At 41.4% G+C, this 22,292-nt stretch overlaps 2 protein-coding genes and 1 long non-coding RNA gene across 4 annotated transcripts; 1 reads left to right on the top strand and 2 right to left on the bottom strand.

Annotated features, from left to right (window-relative positions):
* The first annotated feature begins 578 nt into the window (after positions 1–578).
* On the top strand, positions 579–9,273 carry sp4 (sp4 transcription factor). The gene is made up of 7 exons (XM_085396286.1): positions 579–1,320; positions 1,604–1,674; positions 2,671–3,021; positions 3,113–4,307; positions 4,995–5,193; positions 6,287–6,486; positions 6,782–9,273. Exons 1-7 carry the CDS (start codon positions 1,314–1,316, stop codon positions 7,051–7,053), a joined length of 2,295 nt encoding a protein of 764 aa, XP_085252412.1. The 5' UTR covers positions 579–1,313; the 3' UTR covers positions 7,054–9,273.
* LOC146643986 (uncharacterized) lies at positions 5,038–6,998 on the bottom strand. Of its 2 annotated transcripts, none has more exons than XR_014909314.1 (4): positions 6,862–6,998; positions 6,249–6,458; positions 5,709–5,878; positions 5,038–5,172 (listed from the first exon to the last, which is right to left on the bottom strand). It is a non-coding gene; the product is annotated as an uncharacterized LOC146643986 (long non-coding RNA). The 2 variants fall into 2 exon arrangements; XR_014909313.1 differs by having other exon boundaries at positions 5,709–5,829.
* A 4,614-nt stretch (positions 9,274–13,887) lies between the features above and the next one.
* cdca7l (cell division cycle associated 7 like) lies at positions 13,888–20,578 on the bottom strand. The gene is made up of 10 exons (XM_085396433.1): positions 20,429–20,578; positions 18,724–18,867; positions 18,533–18,633; positions 18,151–18,376; positions 17,942–18,007; positions 16,845–17,027; positions 16,325–16,480; positions 16,036–16,185; positions 15,032–15,168; positions 13,888–14,312 (listed from the first exon to the last, which is right to left on the bottom strand). Exons 1-10 carry the CDS (start codon positions 20,474–20,476, stop codon positions 14,291–14,293), a joined length of 1,233 nt encoding a protein of 410 aa, XP_085252559.1. The 5' UTR covers positions 20,477–20,578; the 3' UTR covers positions 13,888–14,290.
* Between the last annotated feature and the right edge of the window lie 1,714 nt (positions 20,579–22,292).

Genomic DNA, 22,292 nt, shown 5'->3' with positions numbered 1-22,292 from the left:
TTTATTTCTTTGCAACTAAATTCAAATACAAGTTGTTCAAAAGGATCAAATAATCGTTTCCCCCACTGTAAAAATTACTGTTGATTGGCAGAATGAAGCTATAATGCATATCCCAAAAGTTCAATTTGTCTGAAGAACCTTTTTTGTTGAACTAGCCAATCAGAACCCACATATTCAATTCACAATTGCATAACAACACAAACACACACACACACACACACACAAATCTTGTACTAGTGTGAATTTCCTAAAGCCTCTGGCAATGCAATGACGTAATTTTCTACTACATAGGATCTAAAGTTGACAACAAGGGGGGAAATAGATGAGGTAAATAAATAGACGTACATCAGCTTAGAAGCAACACTGTTGCATTTTCACCTTTTAAATGATTTCAAAAATAATTAAATCGTTTGTTTCCCTGATTATTTTAATTTTTTAACCGTTACTGACATTCTGAAACTGACACGCGTGCACAAAACACACGGGCGCGCGCACACACCTCCTTTCCCGTTTGCCCAACCCCCACAACACAGAAGTCGCCGCCCTTCCTTCTCGCTCTCACACCAACATGACTACCGACACCGCCGCTCCAAACCCAACCGACAAGCCGGAGCATCACGGAAGTTGTAGTCCCGCTCGCGCTAGCCAGTTCGAGAAGGCGAGGCCTCACCAAAATACAACTCCCATCTCGACCCTCGCACGCCGAGCCCCGTCGTCCAATCTGAATATGTGGGAGGAGCGCATCCGCCCACAAAAGCCACAGCTATCTCCCTGTATCCCCCCCTTTAAAAAATCAATTGTGCACGAAAAAAAGGGGAACACGCTTAAAATACCAACACAGGTGACGGTTTGTTTTCGGCGCGCGACGGACAGCGACGAGGCGTCCCCGCGTCGTGCGGCGTGAGAAACAGCGGTGACAGGCAGGAGCTGCGAGGAGGGTGTTGTCCTGATGCTTAAATGGAAGTGGGTGGGCCTCTACGGTCACACACTGCCAACTTCTCTGTGGATATCACTCTGACAACCGCCAATTTGTTCGTTTATGGACTGTCTATCCGGTAAAGGAGTCATACGACGGATCTGTGAGGTGTCCGGCGGACCGGGGACGGTCACCGCTCTCTCTGTTATTTCCGTTATTTGGGGCTGTTTGATTGTTCCTGCGCTTGGCACCGCCCTTCCTGGCCGGTGGGTGGTTTCGTCAAACGGGCAGATCCGCCACGGCTCAGAGCCGAACATATAGGCCGTCCTCCGCCTGTGTACCCGGCCGGCCTTCTACCGTGAACTACACCCTCTCCCTCTCGGTATATTAATGCGTTATGAGTGGTAGGTACCCTCCCCCTCCCCGTCTCCACCCCTCCTTCCCTCTTTATAGCCGTTTGACAGATAGGAAGCTCAATGCCCCTTTGATATTGATGATAAGGTTACTGGTTTCTCTTCTGTCTATATTGATCACCTCTGTGATGCCATATATGCTATTTTTTTGCTTGGATTTTATTTGCAGCATGCAGTGCCCCGTATACTGCTCGGGACTTTGTAGTACTCAGTAATCCCCATGTGATAATATTGTAATTGAAAATATTCTAACATTTCTGCCTCTTCCTCACAGACTCGAAGAAGGAATCATCTGGAACTGAAGGAGGGAAAGCATCTAAAAGGGGGAAAAGTTCTGGATCACAGGTAAAAGCAAGGAGACAGGAGTTTATTATAGTTCGTTACTTTTCCCTTGCCTGTAGGCCAAAAATGTACTCCCTCCCTCCCAGCCTAGCCAGCCAGACACCTCTGGGGGCGTTTCTCTGGTGAATTCCACTTCCTGCTTCTGTGCAGCCCTACAGTGAGCCAACCCAGAGCCTCATGAATAGGCTTACACGGCTGTCACACTTCAGCCGCTATACTTTTTGAACTGTCTGTTTGAATTATGGTCAGAATGATTTAATTCTGCACGTGGATATTATTGAAAGACCTGCAGCTTTGGTTAAGTGGCCCCAAGACTGTGAAACTTCTCTCTGCAGCAGGTTGTATACATATATATCTTTGAGATTATTTTTGAGCCAGGCAGCTGTTCTTGAGCGCATCTTATTGTCATTAAATGTGCATGACGAGCATCGCTGCTGTGTTAATTTTCCTGCTGTTGTAGTTGTTACAAAATCTAGGCTGTTTCCCCGTGCACTGTTGTGAGGTGTTGAGCATTAAAAATTTGCCTGCGACCTAGTTCCTTTGAAAAGGGAGGAGAGAGAAGGCGGCATTTTCTTCCAGTGTTCTCAGAAAACAGAAATGTGGTTCTCACACGCCCACCCACTCGCTTCCTGTAATACCGCCCACTTCCACTGACAGCTCTCTCTCTCGCTTTCACTCAGCTTTTTGTGTTTCTTTTTTCTGCACCATGTTATTTCCCACCCCTCGCTCTTTTTCTCTTATTCATTTAAAATTAATCATTGCGTGAGCGTTTGCAATGATACCTGCTATCATCCCCAGCCTTAAGCGTTTTTATCTTTGCACATGTACTCTTTGGCTTTGTTTGTGTATGCGTACAAGCTGTTAATGTATGTTTCTAACCCTGACTCCCTTCTTGTCCTTCCTTCACCTGTCACTCCTGTTTTCCCTATCACCCTTCTCACCCCTCCCATCCATCCATCCATTACTCCTCCATCCCCTTTCCTCCACCGTCTCCTCTAGGATTCCTCTCAGCCCTCTCCATTGGCTCTGCTAGCAGCCACCTGCAGTAAGATCGGAGGGCAGGGGGGAGCAGAGGGGGCACAGGGCCAAGCAGGGGCCCAGCAGATCCAGGTCCAGGCTGGTCAGATCCAGTTGCAGGCGGGACAGATCCAGGGTCAAATAGTGGTGGACACAGCTGGGGGTCAGGCCTTAGTGCCCCAGCAGCTAGAACTGGTCCCGGCACAGTTCACAGGGAACGGCTGGCAGATCATTACAGCAGCGCCTACTATGGCCAAGGAGAACACCAGTCAACCTGTTGCTGTGACCGTGGCCACCACCTTGACTAATGACAGCTCACCTGGTGGACGTAAGGTGAGGGGAGTGGTGTGTTTGTGCAAATGTTTTTATCAATTTTTAATCCTTGTCCACATAACTGATTTACTGCTCCTTTCCTGTTGGGCAGGTAAAGGCAGTAGGTGGGACCAACAGTGTCGCAGCCAATCAGCAGCAGCAATTTCAGATCATCCAGGTTCAGAACCTGCCCAATGCCGGAGCAGGAGTCCAGTATCAGGTCATCCCGCACTTGCAGACTGCAGATGGACAGCAGATCCACATCAGCCCTCAAACAGCGTCCATCGGGGCCGTTCCCGAGCAGGTTCAGCTCATCCAGAGTTCGGGCCAGACCCAAGCTATCATTCAACCCACCAACCAGCAGGCCATCCTGACGAGTACAGCCAATCAGACGGTTCCACTGCAGATCCGTCCTGCGCAGTCATTCCCACTTCAGCTGCAGACTCTGCAAGGCTCCCAAACTCCTGTCATGACCACAGTACCTATAAACCTTGGTGGCATGACCCTGGCTTTGCCTGTGATCAATAATGTCGGAGGGGGTGGAGCTGTGCAGCTTATCCAATCAGCAGATGGCACATTCTCTGTTGCTAATGGCAACCAGCTGGTGACAACAGCTGTGTCAGGGGTGGCTCCTACCACAGCTGCAGCTGGATCAACAATGGCAGTAGCTGAAGGCGACAGCGTGCCTGATGGGGCTCAAGTGGTTTCAGCTGGATCAGAGGGTGGATCAGCTGACGCCCAAGTGCAGAGCAGCGAGGCAGACTCTCAAAGCCAGAATCAGACCAACGGGCTACAGAACCAGACAGACACACCTGGAGCCATTCAGCAGGTGATTGTGGGCCAGGTGGGGCACCAGTTGGTGCAGCAGATCCAGCTGCAGCCCCAGGCTCAGAGTCAGGGTCAGGCACAGGGCCAACAGCAACCTCAGCACATTCAGACCCTGCAGCTGGCTCCAGGACAGACCTTGCAGCCCATCCAGGCCTTCCCGAACTCTGCCCAGGTCCTTATTCGTACCCCAACCCTATCACCCTCTGGGCAGCTCACCTGGCAAACGCTGCAGCTACCCGGTGGAGTCTCCCTGCAGGGTGGTCTCGGGACAGCTGTGCCACAGCAGCTGACGCTGGCTCCGGTAGCTGGTGGGACTGCAGTTGGAAGTGGGGGACTAGTCTCTCTTAGTGGAGCTCCCTTGACGCTAAGTGCAGCCCAGATAAACCCTGGGTCAGGGGTGCAGACGGTCAGCATTGCAGGACTGAGCACAGCTGGGGTCCAGGTGCAGGGCGTACCACTCACTATTACTGGTCTACAGGGTAAGGGCATTATGAGAGTAACTGTCTAAATGCGTATTCAGCACCAATCTGCTCACTTTCATAAACCGTGAATGCAATGGGGTTGTGGAGACAGAGAGTCTTTATTTCTTGAGAAAATATCATATTAGTCCAGTGCGCTAATCCCTCATATCATGACAAACTAATCTATAAAGCTTGAATTAAAGGATGTCCTGCTCTCCTGCTTGCTCAGTTAGACTGTGTGTATGACACATAGTCTGTAATAAAAGTGCATGTTGCCTCTCTGTCTTTAAAGTGAAGACCAAGTCATTGAACTACATTCTTTCTAGTGATCAGCAGAGGGTGACTCTCTTGGTATCAGTTTGTAGAAAAGTCTATGAAAAATGATACTACATCTCACTTGTCTTAATACCTCAGCAATTATTTTCCTAAAGAGTTAAAGGCTTTAAGTGTTAGTTTCAAGTCTTCTTGAGTGAAATTCATATGCTCATTTAGTACATTTAGAATAGAACAGACAATGCAGCATATGCTTTAGGCCTAAAGTTTCAAAGCAGATCACCTCAAACCAATGGGAGATATAATGGTGGCTCCATATTGTATGTACAGCCTGTAGTCAAAGGTGTTCTTGTTTTTTAACTTTCTCTGTTGTAATATAGAAACTGTTCTTGTTTTTGATCATGTGTTTACACACTTTCAATCATCCTCCAGGTCAACCACAGGGTCAAGATGGGGTCAAAGTTCAGTCGTCTCCAGTGACTGTCACTGTGGGCAATGTTGCATCAGGCTCGTCAATGAGTCCAGACCAGCTGAGCTCTGTGCAAAGTTCTTCAGACCAGGAGGGACCGCCCAGCAAGAGGCTTCGACGTGTTGCCTGCTCTTGTCCAAACTGCAGGGATGGAGAGGGAAGGTATGCAAAGCATGCATAAGATACTCATGATTATTTCTAGTCTTTGAAGGGACTTTGAAGGCTCAGAAGTTATAGTGAATCCAAACTATACAATCTCAAAGGAAGCAGTTTTTTGTTTTTGGACTTAAAAGTCTTTCCGTAGTGGATTTTTTTTCATCACCTCACAGCAGTTTTCTCTCTGTACTGATTACTACTAACAAATTAACAAAACTGACAAGACTGACACAGTTCATTCTCCATAAATCCATAAATTACATGTTCTCAATTTTGAGAACATTGAGAAAAAAAATTATTGTTTCCAGAATTTTCAATATCATGCACCAACAGTGGTTTAAAAAAAGATGCAATTGAATTTTAATTGCTTTTGAATAAAAGATTAGGATTCCTAAGCTGAAATTTTACATACTCATATATTGGTTACCATGTCCATATAATGTTTTTAAAAAAAATATATATATATGTATATATGCTAATGAGACATAAAGTTTACTTCCTGATTCATAAAAAATTTGTACCTTGTTCTGCTACGCTGCTTAACATACACAGACGCGTTGGCAGTTGGGCCCAGTGCTCGTGAGATAACTTCTGAGGCTTGCAAATGCAGAGGAGAAGTGGGGGTGGGGTGCAGGCAAACAACTGAAAGAGAAGGCGGGGTCCAACTTGACAATTCATGCATCTGCACATACTAAATGAGACAAAAGCACAAAACTATATCTAAAACTGTTTTCACACATGAAGCACTGAAAATGTCATGAGAATTGGCTTCTTAAACACAACACGCAGCAACAGGAGGAGTGCATGACAGCCATATTCTCACTACAGGAAATGCTCTATTTGGTTTAGGGGAGGGACTTTGCCTGAGAACGTTTGTTTTCCTGCATGCGTTTCTTTCAGGTAATGCTAAAGCTTTAGGGTTACAGAGTATATGGGGGGGGGGGGGGGGGGGGGGATAAGCAAAAGGCTTTGTAATATAAAAATTATGGAATTACAAATATAAACATGTAATTATTATAGGAGTATTTTGAGTTTGATCTGTAGCACACACACACACAAACCTCCTGGTCCTCACTCATAACAGAAGTTTGTGTTGTAGGAACAGCGGGGATCCCACAAAGAAAAAGCAGCACATCTGCCACATGGAGGGCTGCGGGAAGGTCTATGGAAAGACATCCCACCTACGGGCCCACCTGCGCTGGCACACCGGTGAGAGGCCGTTTGTCTGTAACTGGATCTTCTGTGGCAAGAGGTTCACCCGGAGCGACGAGCTGCAGAGACACCGGAGAACACACACAGGTGGGAGAAAGCATAGACACAGACATGCAGGGTGATTTTGAATTGAATTTGAATTCACTGCTGAATACAAACTAGAGCTGCAATGTTTTAATTTTACCCTCAGTTCTTGAGAAATGTCCAGCAGAAGCCAAAGTGGCACCTTTAAAGGTTTTTGTTTTTTCCCACCACCCAAATAATCTATAGGGCAGAGAAAAGCTGCAAAAATAGGTGGAATCACAATTTTTCTTTACTTTCTTTCTTTTAAAGTCTTCCTTAAAACATTAGTCTGACTTTTTTGTTCTCCACACTGTTGCAGGAGAAAAGCGCTTTGAGTGTCCCGAATGCTCCAAGCGCTTCATGCGCAGCGACCACCTCTCGAAGCACATCAAGACCCACCAGAACAAGAAGAGCAGCGCCGCGGTGGCAATCATCACCACTGACGACATGGAGGAAGACACTCCCGAGGACCTCGGCGCCTCCCCGCAGATTGTCGCCGTAGCAACACTGTCGCGTGACTCTGACCCCGCTACGCCGACCACTTCCAATCACCTGGAGGAAGAGGAGGAGGAAGAGGAGGAGTTTGAGTAGGCGCCTGCCTCCCGTCTCTTCGCTGGAAGGCTGGCTTCCTGTTTTTTTGGAGGTCTTTGCATAGACTGTAAGGGGTTACTTTTCTCTTTTTTTTTCTTCCTTTTTTTTTCTAAAATTTGACCTTATTTTGAAAGGGTTCGCTCACGAAGAGACTCTAAAGGGACGGGCAGGGATCCATGCGATGAAGGGAAACCTGAAAAATATAAACAGTCTAAAACAAAACTAACGCGTATAATAACAAAATAGAGAAATTTAGAGTGTATCAAAGATTAGTTTGGCATTTATAAAAATTTAATCTATTAAGAATTTCAGGTGTGGCGGGGAAGGGATGTACGCAGATTAGCACAAGACAGGGGACCTGCTGAATTTGAAACCACCCGACACTGAGAGACATTTTCCTAATCACAACAGAACTCTATGCACAAAAGTTGTGTTCCTGCTTCACACCTGTCAGGCAGTGCTGAGGGTCAATCAAGGTACAGAGCTGTTGCAGATCAGTGACAGAGCAGGGGCAGTATTGGGAGGGGGGTGGGTGTAAATGTGAGCTGTGTGAATGAGTGTGTACTCCCATGCTGTCCTGCAGAGGATCTACCTAATTTGAGTTTTTATTCATGGTTCAGGTTTAAGTCCTCAGATAAGATTCAGGTGTTTGATTCTTTTGCGATCAGATGACAAATATAGGGGGATAATTCTAAGAAAAGAGAAGAAAAAAGAAGAGTAGGGGAGGAAAAAAAGCACATATAAAAAAAGATTTATAAAATGCATTCCTATTGAGGCGCAGTGGCCATTAGAAAAAAAAAGGGTTTCTATAGAGAAAAACAATCTAGCTTTCTACAACTTTGTTTGTGTAGTGAAAGCAATACTGTAATAATGACAATCCTAGTGAAACCATGTTTACATTGTCAGGGGAAGTTTTCTCTTGTTAATACAACAAGCCAGTTCGCTCTAAGATTAAGGAAGGCAGCGTCGTAGTCCGGATGACCTGGTACCACAGGGTGGCTTTGACATCACGGCTGCACACTTCACGCCGCCACGTGTTTGACAGTTTTACATCAAACAAAACAACACGGCACGGTCGGCGTAACTGTGGTGACAGCGTTGCTTTCTTTTCTTTCTTTTCAAATTTTTTTTGCTTTCTGTGCTCTAATGACCGCCCCTCTAAACCCCCCACCCCGCTACATGACCGATGTACCACAATTGCCTTAACACAAGCTGTCGTACAGAGGGATCTCCGGAGTGAGCCGGACGGAGTCAGAGGGGAGCTCTCCGGACTTGTAAGAGGGTGACGCGGAGTGCAAACCAAAGCACAGGCAGGTATATATATAAGACGGAGCTGTTGGGTGGGAGTCGATCAGGCCGTTTAGCTACGTGGATATTACGAAATGTTTTCTGGTGGTGTTTCTCTGTGTTAGTTCAGTGCGTATATTCATTTGAAATTAAAAAAAATAATAATAAGATGCTTTTATTTTATAAAATTTATCAATTCTTTTAACTCCCCCACCCCTCCTTAAGTATGTTAACACACAGGACCCCCACTGTGTATGGCTAATTTATTATTTATCCTTGATTTGTAATATTTGCCTTTTTGCTGGACTTGTATTTGTGCGCGTTGACTCTGAGGTTGTGTACAGCATGTTTCAGTTCTTTGCCGTAGTGCTGCTTCTCTCTTCTTTATTCTCTGTGCTTCTGTTTTTTTTCTTTTTCTTTTTTTGTCTTTCTATGTCTGACCATCGCTGTTCATTTCTTCTTCTGTTTTCTTTTCTCTCTGCGCCATAACGTGTTTTTGGAGGAAAAAAAATCAACAAACAAAAGAAGAAGAAAGCAAAAAAACAAAAAAAAAAAAAAGAAAAAGAAAAAAAGGAGAAAAAAAGTTACTATTGTTTAAAGCTGAAAAAGGTTGATACCAAACAAATTTAGATGTTTTTTGGTAATATTTTGTGTGACGACTTCTCTTTTTTTTCTTTCTTTGATATTTTGTAGTGACATCTCATTTGTAAATCTTTTTCTAAAGATGTTTGTTCGTCTCCATGACATTTGATAATGGGTTTTTTGGCAGGACAGCCTCAAAGGCTCCAGTTTATTGATATTTTTAAAACTGGTTTGTACAAATGTGTTATGTCAACAAAAAACAAAAAAAAAGGGAAGAAAAATTACAAGCAGAAAAGATGCTTTGCCTGCATAACACTTGACAATAAAGTGATTCTTAAAGTGAGGCTCACATTTCATCTCTGATGATTCTGAGTGGGGAGTGAGTCACTGCGAATTTATTTTATTTTTACATATGGTGCTCTTTGCACAGACACACAGCTATAACTCGTGCCGCCTCCTTATTACTGGGTATTCTCTCAGCTGTGTTTTGACAGCGGTGATGATGAAGTAGCCGCCCTCCCTGTGGGAACAATTTCTGCTCCCGGGTTTCTCTTTGTGCCACTTGTGGCCTTCGGAATGGCGCTGTGAAGATCCGACCTGAGTCGCAGGACAATCGTTTGACACTCAATAAGAAATTTGTCAAACCTGCTTGAATGAATTTCTTCTTGTATATTTCTGGAGGTTTTTCTTAGATGATGGAAACTCCAGAAATAAAAATAATCAACAAAAACAACATCTTAATTGCAACGGCAAGCGCCAAGCCTGTGAGGGTTCACCCACAAGTCACTCTGTCGGGTTTACAAAGCGTGTCACGTAGTTGGCACCTCACGTGTACCTTTGGCGCGTCACTCCTTTGAAGCACTTCAAAAACAGTTCGCAGCTCTTCTCTCTGCACCCTCAGGTGCTTCTGTCAAGTTTTGTAGGTATCAATTATTTTAATCTAATAAGCTATAGAAGTATCAGAACAAAGGCAGACTTTCTTATTCTCCTATCACACACTGAAGCATGAGGGGGGGAATTTTTCTACAATAAAGCCTCTCTGTGGCTCTTCAGTGCTTAAAAATCCCAGTAATGTTAAGTGAGAACCAGGAGACCCACACTGATCATCATGGGTAAGATTAGAGCTTCAAATGATAGCTGTAATCATTTTCTCACTCATGCTGCACAATAATGAGATGCATAGAGAGCCGGTGACCTCAGGATAACCTCTGACCATGCTTTCACATGACACAAGCTGGTAACCAGAGGGACCAGCAGATGACCTGCACCTGACCCCACTCGCCGGGGCTAAATAACACCAGATACACACAAAATAACTGCTTATTCAGGCTCGGCTGGTGCAGCCTGTTAGGTTACTGTGTTGTAGTTTAAACACGTGAGCTTGATTCCCCCCTTACCTCTTGTTGAAGATACTCTGATGTAATACCGACCACTGTGAGAGCTGAAGTCATTTAGCATGTAGCCTGTATATGTATGGCTTTGGCACCATTAGTTTAGCATTTCATAGGGTTTTTCTTTTTCTTTCTGAAATCCTCTAATTGCTGACATTTTTGGGAAGCTTGTTAAATTTAACGGAAATACATCGAATCATTCACCTATGATAAGATAAAGTTCACACAGACAAAGTTTTAAAGTTGTACATGTACAATGATCAAAGAAAATTTAGATTTAGGAAAAATCTGAATGAATATTGAAATCTCATATTCATTAAATTACTTTAAGAGTGGAATGATGTATTTTAAAAGCCTAAACTCAATCATCTAAAAAAAAAAAAAAACAACAGAATTTTTGCAAAACGTCTTCTGTGTGTGTGTCTGTGTGTGTGTCAGCAAGTGAGTGACATAAAGAGTAAGGTCTACATTGTACATTACACAATTTTTTGACATTTTTTGTTCCCGACTGTGATACAACTACAACATTTCAATGGAAGCAAGTAGAGGAATCTACAAACCCATCAGGGTATGTGACAGTATTTGTTTTTACTGCATTTCAGTTTAAAGAATTTGATGTAGTTTTAAAAGCTGACAAACTGACGATCAGTTTAAATGACAATGAGTAACTCGTTATTTCTTTGACAGGTTTTGTTCAACACATGCATTTACGACATGGCTGTGAAGACCTGCTGATATCTTCCAGGCTACAGGGCTCAGGTAAGACCCAGATCCATGCAAACCAAAACGAACATAAAACAGGTAATTTCCGAGGACCTGAGTTTGGTGGTGTTCAAATGTCTCCTTTTATTTCTAGATTGCAATGATGATGGAGTTTCTTAGGCTTCAGAAGGAAAACAAAATCCCATCAAACATGAAGATCTAAGAGATCTTTTGGTGGAGACTCAGATAGCAGTGAGTTAATGCTGTGAGAAAACCTCTCTTTTGTTTTCTTTTGAAGGCTTTGAGAGTTTGAATTAGATGGTTTCGATGAAGAAGAAGCCAAACCTCTTCTGAAACTTTTGGAGATTTATTTTTTTCATTATGTTCACATAACCTCTAGAATAAAATGCCCTGTAAATGTGTTTTTCATCTTAGGTTTGGGCCGTGAATGTCATTAACAAAATGAGGGATATAAAGTTTCAAGCGTGGATGCTCCTTAGGCCGTACGACCTAAATATCAGTGAGATTCTTAATAGTCCAGCTACAGTGTTTCAATATTTCTGTGATTCTTTAAATATGTTTAAAAGATCATTCTTATAACATTACTCTACAGAACACCTAAAGTCCTCAGCATGGTGAGAAATTACATTCAGATCCTGAAAGAGAAGCATCAGGAAGCACAAAGCACCAAACTGCTCACCGCACATGAACTGGTTATACAGGTAGTTCCCTGCGTCCTGCAGGGCTTCTTGGAGCTTCCTCCTCGCCCCCTGTTGAACAGGGCCTCCCAGAATCTGAGCATAATCTCCTTCAGTGTCACAAAGGCCACTTTGGATCATGTCAACAAAACTCTCACAGCGGTGGAAAGCCAGGCAATCTTCTCCTGCTCCATTAGAGATGACATGGTCCACAGCATACTGACGAAAATCAGAGACAAATATCCTCAAGAAATTCTACTCACCAACAGTGCAAACTTTGCGCCAGTGCTGCTCATTTCAATTGCAGATGTAGAAAAGAACGATATATCCAAGATCTTTAAGCCCCCTTCTGAAACTCCACCAATTTCTGATGTTCTTTCCAATGAAGAATGTCCTTCTGAAAGACCCTGCCAAAAAGTCTGAAAGTCGGCCAATGCCTGCTGTTCCCCTCAGTGAAGAACCTCCTTTTGAAAGTTCCCTGTGAGGAACCTCTTTCTAAAACTCCATCCATGTCTCAGTCAGCTGTTATCAATATTCCAGAGAAGTCTGAAGACCTTAAAATCAGGAAGACAAAGAAGAAAGAACGGGGCGTCTTCCAAAAACTCAAAGGTCTGTTGCTGTTTCAGAGCCAGAGAAACTGACTGACTATGAGACTCCCATCTGTCTGTTCTCACACTACAAAATCAAATCAAATAAAAAAAAACTCATGAATATTCCTGCATGAATCTGCATCTATATTTAAAAAATATTTTTCCTTTAGATGTCTATAAGAGTCTCTTAGGGTTCCTCCACAAGTACAGTAAGTAACATAACAGTAGTGTTATTATTTTTAAGAAAACTTATTTTTACTGTTAACATATTAACAACAGTAACTGAAACTGGTATATAAAACCGCAGAATACATTTCCTTAAAAAATGGTTTGATTTATATTTTTATAACTGCTGAATCTTTGGTGAAAAAAAATGTTGAATAACAAATACAATGAATGATTCACACGAAAGCCAAAGTGCAGAGCTGTTCAAAGCTGAAGTTCAAGCAGGAAACACCGTAATATTTGCAGAATATCTTCTGTGTTTGAGTATCAGCGAGTGAGTGACATATAGAGAAAGAGGGGAACTGGCATCAAATGTACAGGTAAAATAGTTCTTAATCTTGAACTGTTTTGTGGATTTCACTTTAAGACTCACTGTGTGTTAATTAGGAGATCACCTTTACACACTAAAAGCAGAGACATTAAAATAGGTTAGATGAGTTGAAATGTGGGCGAATCAACTACAGACAAATGCTTTCAGTTCTAATCATCCAGTCGGAAAAAATGATTCTACAAGTCATCAACTGCCCTGATTTGAACCAGCTGCCTGCTGAAGACAAATCCACCAATGAAAAATAAGCCTGAAATTAATGTACCGATCAGAATGCTCTTTAATTCCCATACACTTAAATTCACCATCTGAAGATGAAAGCCAACAGCTTTGAGCTCGACTGCAGTAAATACTGACATGGTGTTACTCTGTGGGAAATCACGGTCAAATTTCTCTCGGTGCACTTGATGAAAAGTTTTAACTCAACTAATCTTAACTCCTATCAAAATACTGTTTGAACCACGAGGATCTTTATGGGTCAGTTAGAAGGTACTCACTTCACTTGCATCTACACAGTTCAGAAAGGGTCCAAAACTAACTGGACACCAACAAAAGTTACTTTTTCCTTTAATGTTCAGTTTGAATTCAAGCATGTCCTCTCCTCCATGTCTGCGTGTCTAAACGCTTTGAGTTTCAGTCGACGTGATTGGCTGATTAGACATTTGTTTTGGTGTGACATAAATTCATGACCAGAACCTGAGGATGCCCTGCATTTTTAATTTTTTTTTTACAAATACAAAGAGTCTAAATACAGCAAACCTCCTCAAACTGAAGCTGAGCCTTGGTTCAGAAATTAATTATTCACAACTTTATGTCAAACAAATTCCAAAAAAGGGTTGAACTGTTCTAACACTTAGATGATGATTATTATTATTATTATTATTATTATTATTATTATTATTATTATTATTATTATTATTATTGTAGTACTGCATAAAAAACAACAAACTGTTCAGATAGTAATGTCCTTTATTAGGATAAACAGTAGACTGAGAGGAAAGCTGCAAAGTAACTCAGTTTTAAAACAGTAGTTTGTGTTAAAGGCTCTGTTTGTACCCGAATCACAAAAATTAAAACATTACAGCTGTCCAAGCAACATCACGATTAAAAACGACCCAAAAGAAAACAAACCTCCAAGTAAAAAGTGAGTACTGGCTTTAAAACAAAGAAAAAGCATCCCTGCATCTTATGCAGTCTTAAAAATTTTTTAAAAAAAATCAGCATATATAAAACATAGAACAGCATAGGTGCTTCAGCTTAAAAAAACAACAACAACAAACTTTAGATTTAGTATGTCTAGTAAAGTTTGCTCTAAACCTAAAAATGTGCATTTAAAATGATTTCTACAGTACATGTACTGTGCAGCATCAGATCCTCCTCCCCTGGATATCATCTGTTTTTGCAAGTTCTCTCCTCTGATCGTGTCTCTTGTTTTCACTGCAGCTCTTTTCGAATACTGCATTGGAGAAAGAAAAAAAAAACAAAAAAACACAATCAGACATGACAGCTCTAGGTTTTAGCTGCTGGCTGAATAAAGGCTGCAACCAGTGGTTATGATCATCACTGATCCGTCAACAATTTCAGTCTGAACACACGGTGCTCAGAGCTCAAGACCGAATCGATCACTGCCTGCATACTGGCCTTCAACCAAAGACACCCAAAAATCAATGAGACAACAAATACAAAGCAAACAAGACCCGACACTTATATTTACGATCTATCCAGCTCATGTGTCGGCTAATCATTGTAATTGTTTCAGTAATCGCTCACATTCAGACTCAATTAGTAAGCATCAAAATGAGGTATTTTAGGAAATGTTCGCTTTTATAATATAAAATACCAACATCAAGTATCCAAACTGATAATAATATTTGCAACATGCAGTTTTATTTAAAGACATTAAAAAAAAGACATTATTCTGTGGTTGACAACAAAATGAACCGACTCCATCTGTACTTAATAAAACAGTGTAACTTTTGTAAATCAGCTGTAAAACTAACCACACCTATGAGCGCTATTTGGGGATTGCGCTCACACGCCATTTACTTTTGCTGTTTAGTAATTCGTGCCCTTGATCGTCAATAAATTTAGAAAAATAATTTTACATCATATCAGTTTCTTGGGAAATCCAGTTTGTGATATTCAAAACAAAAAAATCCCAAACCACAGACTCACCTCTCCAAATACTCGTGCACGTTGTCGTGGCCGTTGTAGCGAGCCAAACCGACCAGAATACCGGTGGCACAGCGGCCCTCTTTCTTACGACACAGGCTGCAGTTGCACATCCCTCTGCAGATGGGACACGACCACGTCTACAAAGAAAAGATCCCAACTCTGGTTGTTCAGTTGGTCACTAATTGTCTGTTCTTCAGGCTCTGTGCTTCAGCACACTCTACTGGAAATGATTAAATAATTCATATAAATGGTCTCTGCTTTGATCTCAGTAATAAAGAATAAGTAACAAATTGTTGGTGAAAAATCTATAACCTTTCATCTCTTTGTTAGATTTTTGTTTGTTGAAGCTTCCTCGGTTTACTGAACTCCTCCTCAACTTAAATCACAGCTCTCACTCAGATCTGAGCCACATGTGAGCTCTTTAGTGTAAGAACCAAGATCAATATGAAGCACAGCTGCCATAGAAACATCTCAGGCTGGACACTATGCGCTAACACAGATATTCCTCATCTCCATTCCCTCCCATTGCTGATGATCAGCAATGATCATCAGCTAAAAGAAAACTTGATGTTAAAAAAAAAAGCCTATACATGTGCAAAGCAGCATTTTTTCCTTAATATATTTTAGTCGAATTTACAACATTCTGTACCTTTTGTGCTCAGACTTTCCAGTAATTACATTAAAGTTTCAGCAGGGGGCGCTCTCTGCCTTGTACATTGAGCTATGCATGTACCAACTGCTGTTCACTTCTAAGTTTAGTTTTATTTAAAAATTCCTGATGACAGAGGATTTTAAAGAGATTCAGAACATTGTCCACTATGTAAGACTTCCTCGAGCATCACATCGCTGTGCAGCGACTTTTTGTAAAAATTAATTTTAAAAAGAAAATTTAAGAATGTAATCACAACAACCAAAAGATTATTACTTATTCGAAAGACAAAAGAAACCACGATTGCCTGGGGTAGACTAAACCCACAGTGAGAAACATGTGGATTAGGACTAACCGGGTCTAGCAGCACGGTGCATACGTCCTCTCCATAGCGGTTCTTGAGGCACGGTCCACAGAACTGACCTTTGGCCCCCACACAGAAACCACTGCGACACACTGTCTTAGTGTCCAGAGTCTTCTGTCTGCACTGGTGACATGAGCTTCCCTGGGAGAGAACACACACACAGACACACACACACATACAGTGTGAAAAAAAATTGCTCCAACTCAGGAAACCTGAGAATACAACACACTGCTACAGACTACCGTTAGCCCAAATCTGAGGACGGCCTGATGAGACTCACATTCTCCTTGTCCCAGATCTTGTCTTTGCTGCGGTACGCTATGTTGTCCAGGTCTTCTTTGGTGATCTCGTCGACCGACTTCACGCAATATTGACTCCTCTTGGAAGACTGGCTCCTTCTCTTTTTGTGTTTCTCACCAACATGGTCCTCGTCCACCTGCCAGGTTACATAAAAGTGAAATGCCACAAACAAATTTTATTCATCCTTACTGACTAAATATCAGTTTTATACATAAAATCCATAGCAGATGTTTTAGGAGTAATTGGTTTGGGGGAAAATGTGCACACAGTACTCCACTACAGAGCTCTCAAAACTAAACATCCAACAGAGTGTCATTATGACAATTTACTATGATATGCACGTCTGTGCTATCACACTAACTATAAATTGTACCAAGTCCAGATTAAAGACAAGGAAATTTTCAATAACCTGCTTGATCAAAAAGCCCTTTGTTTCCTGTTGAGTTCATCCATGCGTTTGTGTTGCTATATGTCAGCAGACAGTGTGCTGGGTGTTGTACCTCCACCAGTCTCTTGATGTCTACAGTACGGGGGCTTCGGACATGAACTGGCTCGCTCTTTTCCTCCACTGCAAAGTTCTCGGGAGGACGAGCCTTACGCGACGGGTTCCTCCTTTCTGACACCACGTCCGTTTCAGACTTGCGTTTCTTTGGCGTTGCTCTCTCTGACAGCCGTTTCTTCTTCTGCGGAAATAGAGCAAAGACAATGTTTGTCAGTAAAAACACAGTAGAGTCTGTAAAATAAATAAACAAAATAAACACAAAAGCATGAAAAAAAAAAAAAAAAAAAAAAAAACACCTATAAAAATATTTTTACATTTTTAAGAGGTTCATGCCTCTTACTCAAACATACACACCAGTGTCCAGTTTTGCATTTGTTTTCTTGTTTAGTATTATGTGTGTGTTTTTAAAGCCTACTTACAAGAACGGTTCATACTTCGGTACAGACATATACTTAGCAAGTATAGTCTTATTTCTACCTAGTTTGAATGCACCAAATATAAACTCTTCCGATACTTCCATCTATTTCTATGAGACTATATCTTTATAAGAATGTGTAGAACTTTAACCAACTGATGCTGGACATTTTCTGCTTTTTGATTGTAGTCTGAGTAGTATGGACCCATTAAATTTGACAGTGCTTTGGTTGCATGTAGTATAGGTTAAAAAAGAAAAATTACTGGTGGCTGCCAGTGCTACCCCTCAGCCTCCTACTACACACATCTATGGTATCCATTCAAAATAAGCAGGTTTCTACGCCGCCCAGCAGGGTGACAGCAATTCCCAATCAGCCTTTTATGGCTGAGGGTAAAAAGCTCCACGTAAACAGCGAGTGAGAGATTTTATTTACTGAAATACAGTTTTACAACCGCTGGTTATCATCAGACTGCAAGTCAGCCTTGTAATATTAGCTATTAGCTTTTTAAAATTTATCTATATTTGTAACAATGACCAGTATAATGTCATTATTGCATAAGGACACTGTCAGGAAGTCTTGACCTCAATACAACATTCGATGGGCTTCCAGATTGCTTCACTATTTTTATTTTTTTTGTCTATTTATGTTCCCATCACATGAAACTGCCACATATACTCACCTGAGGAGTGGTGGGTGCTGTCAGGTCAGCCATCGTTGTACTCAGATCAGCAAACAACTTGGCCAGCTAACAAAAAACAAAACAAAACAAGCAAACAAAAAAACACCACCACATAATCAAGTTAAGAACTACTGACAAAGAAAAAGCTGTTGTATTATTGTAAATGTGTTGAGATGTCAGAATATGAAAGGGCAGGAAGGGTTCAATACCATGGCCTTGTTTTCTTGGATGTTCTTGTCTCGTTTCTTTAGGCTATGAGAGAGTTCCTCCTCCTCTTTGTCTTCATCCTCCTCCTCCTCCTTTTCTTCATCCTGTTTCTGCTTCACCTTCTGCCTTCCTCTGGATATTTGTGAGGGAGATTTTCCTTTGACCGGCTTTTTAACACTTTTCTCTTGTGTTTCCTTCTTGGGTGAAGACACTCTTTTGACAGGAAACCTGAGGAGAAAGTTTTCAAAAAAAAGTCTCTATTCAGCAATCACAGATTTAGGGACAGTGACAAGGAGCCCAGTTTCACTCTAATCAAGTTACTTAAAAACAACAACTAAAAAACAACCCAAAACTTACTTAAACCAGTTTTACACATGCACCTACCTCAGAGCTACTAAAAGACTCCTTCTCTTTGCTGGTGGGGCCTCCTCCTCATCGGAGTGGAAGCCTGTGTCTATGTCACTGTCCTCTTCTGAATCCACCACCTGCAGAAAACCAGAGAAAAAGAAAGCATGCAGGCTTCTGCTTTGGCTGTAACATTTTTGTGAAACAACACAGCGTTAGCAGTTTCATACTTTGGTCCTTAGTTGCTTGTTAAAGCGTCCTCTATCCTCTTCTTCCTCATCATCACTGAAACCTTCAAAGTCCTCCTCACTGTCTGACTGGGTGAACAGATGAGCCAGCTCGGCAGTTATATACTTGGATTTGAAGCATGGAGCCTGTTGGCAGATATGTAAAGCACCATATTAAACAAGTTGCAGTCAACATTTTTCACCAGAGGGAGCTACTTCGCTATTAGTGGACAAGCTTCTCCACTATGTGAAAGGTGTGGTGAAAACAAGAGGCAACTTCCAGAGCTGTGAAATGAGGCCAAAATGCACATGTCAGTTCCTTTCATTGCCACTTGAGGCTGACTCCAAAAGCACGTCAATCCTGACAGACTCCTATGTGTGGTCCTCCACACAGTGCATTGCGGTTTGATTCTCCAGTCCCTTAATTTTCTGTGGCTAATAATAATAATATTGATATTAATATGCCTTTTCTTCATATGATGTTTTTCTTTTCTTCTGAGAGATCTAACGGTGACCTGTTGTGCTATTCTTTTGTTTTGTCTTCCTCTTGATTGTACACATTTCTTCTATTTGCCATTTATTCCTGTCGTCTTACGATTTATATCCTACTCCTCCTGCACATGCACTCCTCCATGTACAATGACAATAAAGGGCTATTCAATTCTATTGTATTCTAGATGCTCATATTTAACATGGTAAAAATTTTAAAATAATTCGATACAAGCCTATCACAAATATTTTTTTCTTCACACTTGACTCTGTATAATGTCAAAAAGGAAAAATCTGTGATAGTTTCTGGCACACATCTGTGGCTGAGCGTAGAAGTACCACCCACCTTCTGTTTGTGAGGGGTAGCCAATCAGAGTAAGCTGGCTCTAGGCAAGGTGAATGACTCTTTAACGCCCTACTTTTCACATACTTTGGGTGCCTACATTTTGCCAGTGTAGGTCAAATAGAGAGAAGACACCAAAGCACTGATTGTGCAAAAAAAAGGAATCAGTATTTTTAAATTACATATGATATTTATGATTTCCAAATTTTAAATGCAGAAGTGGGCTTTACAATAGAAAAAACATCTCTCCACCATTACTGATAAAGTAAATATAAAAGAATCCGCCAGCTTAAATCAGATGTTATAGTAGCATCACTGCTTCAAGATCAATTTTATAGGCAGCTTATCAAATGTAAAGTCTGTTTACAGGCATTTGTGTAGGGAAGAGGTTCAGATTTTACTTGCTGTAAATGAATCTGTCATCTAATGAGCTGTGTAAAACGTTGTCTCAGGAAAGCAGCTGATGTCCCAGTTGTTTGGCTAAACCACCCCTTTCAGCTTCAGCAAAGCTGACCTTTGACCTCGCAGAAAAACAAACCGGAACCCACCCATGAAGCCCCCCCATAAAAACAAAACTAAACCCAGCATCAGCTCATTTTTACCACAACCTTAAACTCAGAATGTACCTGAACACTAATCCGAAGCTGAGTACGTATCAAGTTGCTGGTTCGCCAGATGACATGTACAAAAGAAACCTTTGAACTAGCCTGTATATAATTCAGAAAACGAATCGTAACTTTAGTGATTCAGGCCGACCATGCCACCAATGTTAGCGGCTTTGGATCTCGTTTAGTGACTCGGCAGGACTTTTCTTTACCCTAAAATCCAACAGGCAAAAGAAAGCCACGCTTACACGAGATTTGCTCTACGACTTACCTTTGACGTGAGGGTCATTTTACTCTGTTTATAACCAGACTGTGGCATAACAATAACTTTTATCTTGTTACATGAGACTCGGCGATAGAGGTGTATTTAAAAACTAACCGCTAGAAAAGCCCGGCGAATGCAAACATGGGGGTTTTGTATTTGCTGATCTTTTGCTTAATTTATAGTTAAGTCCAACTGCTTAAACTTTAAGACTCCACTCACGGTCTTTATAACAAAACACAACGGTCTCACTCATTTGTAGGTTTTGGTAAAAAGGTTTATCTATGTTTTGAAGTAGTAGTATTTCTACTTTCCCCCATTACTCAAAATGGTCTAGTCCCGCTTTTCGCGCGAAAAACGACATGTGGGCGTGTCTATGTTTAGAGCCAGGGAAACCTTTGCCTGAAGGCAAGTTTCTTGTCGTTATGATAGGAGTTTCTTGCTGACTATATATTTAACGCAGTTCTATTTTCTGAAGTGGTGGAATATAAATGAATAACAATAACTTAAAGACAACAGGGAACTACAATGTTGAGGTGCTTTTCTTCTTGACTCTTATAATACTTCAGTTTTCTAGAATTATTAACTTTTTTTTTGCATTACTGAGGAAAACTAAAAGGATGGTGTTTGATGTAAACTTTGGACACGGAAAGAGGACAAGGAGACCAAAATCTGAAAATGATGTGGAAAAAAGGTCAGAAGATCAGGAACCCACTGAGGTTGACTTCGCTCTCGTCAAAATTCATGGACTCATGGACTGGTGGAGACTGATGAGGGGGTCTCGAAGAGGACCACGAACAAATCGGGCGCTGAGAGGGCTTTCTTCATCACAGAGAGGATGATGATGTTGTGAAGAAGCTCCAAGATCTGTCAGGTTCTCAGCTAAAGAAGCTGCCAGCTTCTTAGTTAGACAGTTAAACTAATTGTTACTCATGTAACCTTCACTCATATTGTCTTGTTGCTACCTATTTTATAATGATTCAGAGACTGAGTTCATAGAAGACTTTGAATTAGCAATCTTTGTCCGTATATAGCACTCCAGGAGTCCACACTTGTGCAGCACAAGACCTTCCAATAACATAAAACCTGTAATGTAAAAATGTGGACTTGTCGATTGTCTTGTTGTTGTTTATTTAATTTTCATGATATATATGATAACATCATAATACCATATGACAAGTACAGAGTATCTAACATGTTATTTGTCATGCAGGAATGGTTCAAACAACACCTTTCACAATGGATCTTAAAGTATTGATAAGACCTGTTAATTAAAGCATCTGACATCAGCAGCATCACATTGACTTTTTCTTCTGCTGCCCTCAAGTGGCCACAAAGTAAATAACAGGTACTTACATTCCAGCTGTGAAGATTCAAACCACAAACATCTTTTCCTCTCAGGAGTGAGGAAACTCTTCTACATGGCTTAACCCCCAAAATAAATCACATTACAAGAATGCTGCTGTATGAAGCTTTGGAGTAGAAAGTACTTTGAGAGTTCAACTGAATAGAAAGGTGCTAAAAAAGTATCAGTCCAGTTCATTTAAGTCTCATTAGGCTGATTGTACAGACAAATGTGTGTTTGGATTCTGGCCACTCTGTTATGCACTGGTAACTTTGATCATATTTTCTATAGCAGGGTGTGTTAGAGACACTGGCTCTAATGTCCCCCATGCACTGATTTGCTGTTCTGTTCTACCCACTTAAACAACCCAGGACTCAATAAATAAATTAAACAGGGGTAATAGAAGTTTGTGAGGTTTTACAGTACATGAATATATTTTTTAATAACAGTAAATGCACAGAAATAAATTGATTATGGCAGGCCATCTTACTGTCAATAAAAAAAAACTGAACCACCAAAACAAAATGA

Source organism: Rhamphochromis longiceps, linkage group LG22 (genome assembly GCF_057381845.1).
Source record: "Rhamphochromis longiceps isolate RC_006_pf linkage group LG22, R_longiceps_female_GT1.1, whole genome shotgun sequence".
In the NCBI taxonomy this organism is placed as follows: Eukaryota; Metazoa; Chordata; class Actinopteri; order Cichliformes; family Cichlidae; genus Rhamphochromis; species Rhamphochromis longiceps.
The sequence above is the reverse complement of the archived record's forward strand: the minus strand, read 5'-3'. Positions and strand labels throughout refer to the sequence as shown.

Excerpts from the sequence above, each read along its gene's own strand:
- sp4 (XM_085396286.1), top strand. Across the intron at positions 3,022-3,112 it reads GCTCACCTGGTGGACGTAAG|GTAAAGGCAGTAGGTGGGAC; the intron begins GTGAGGGGAGTG and ends CCTGTTGGGCAG. Across the intron at positions 6,487-6,781 it reads ACACCGGAGAACACACACAG|GAGAAAAGCGCTTTGAGTGT; the intron begins GTGGGAGAAAGC and ends ACACTGTTGCAG.
- cdca7l (XM_085396433.1), bottom strand. The coding sequence starts at position 20,476 with ATGCCACAGTCTGGTTATAAACAGAGTAAAATGACCCTCACGTCAAAG. Across the intron at positions 18,634-18,723 it reads ACAAGCAACTAAGGACCAAA|GTGGTGGATTCAGAAGAGGA; the intron begins GTATGAAACTGC and ends GGTTTTCTGCAG. Across the intron at positions 15,169-16,035 it reads GCACCGTGCTGCTAGACCCG|ACGTGGTCGTGTCCCATCTG; the intron begins GTTAGTCCTAAT and ends TTTTCTTTGTAG.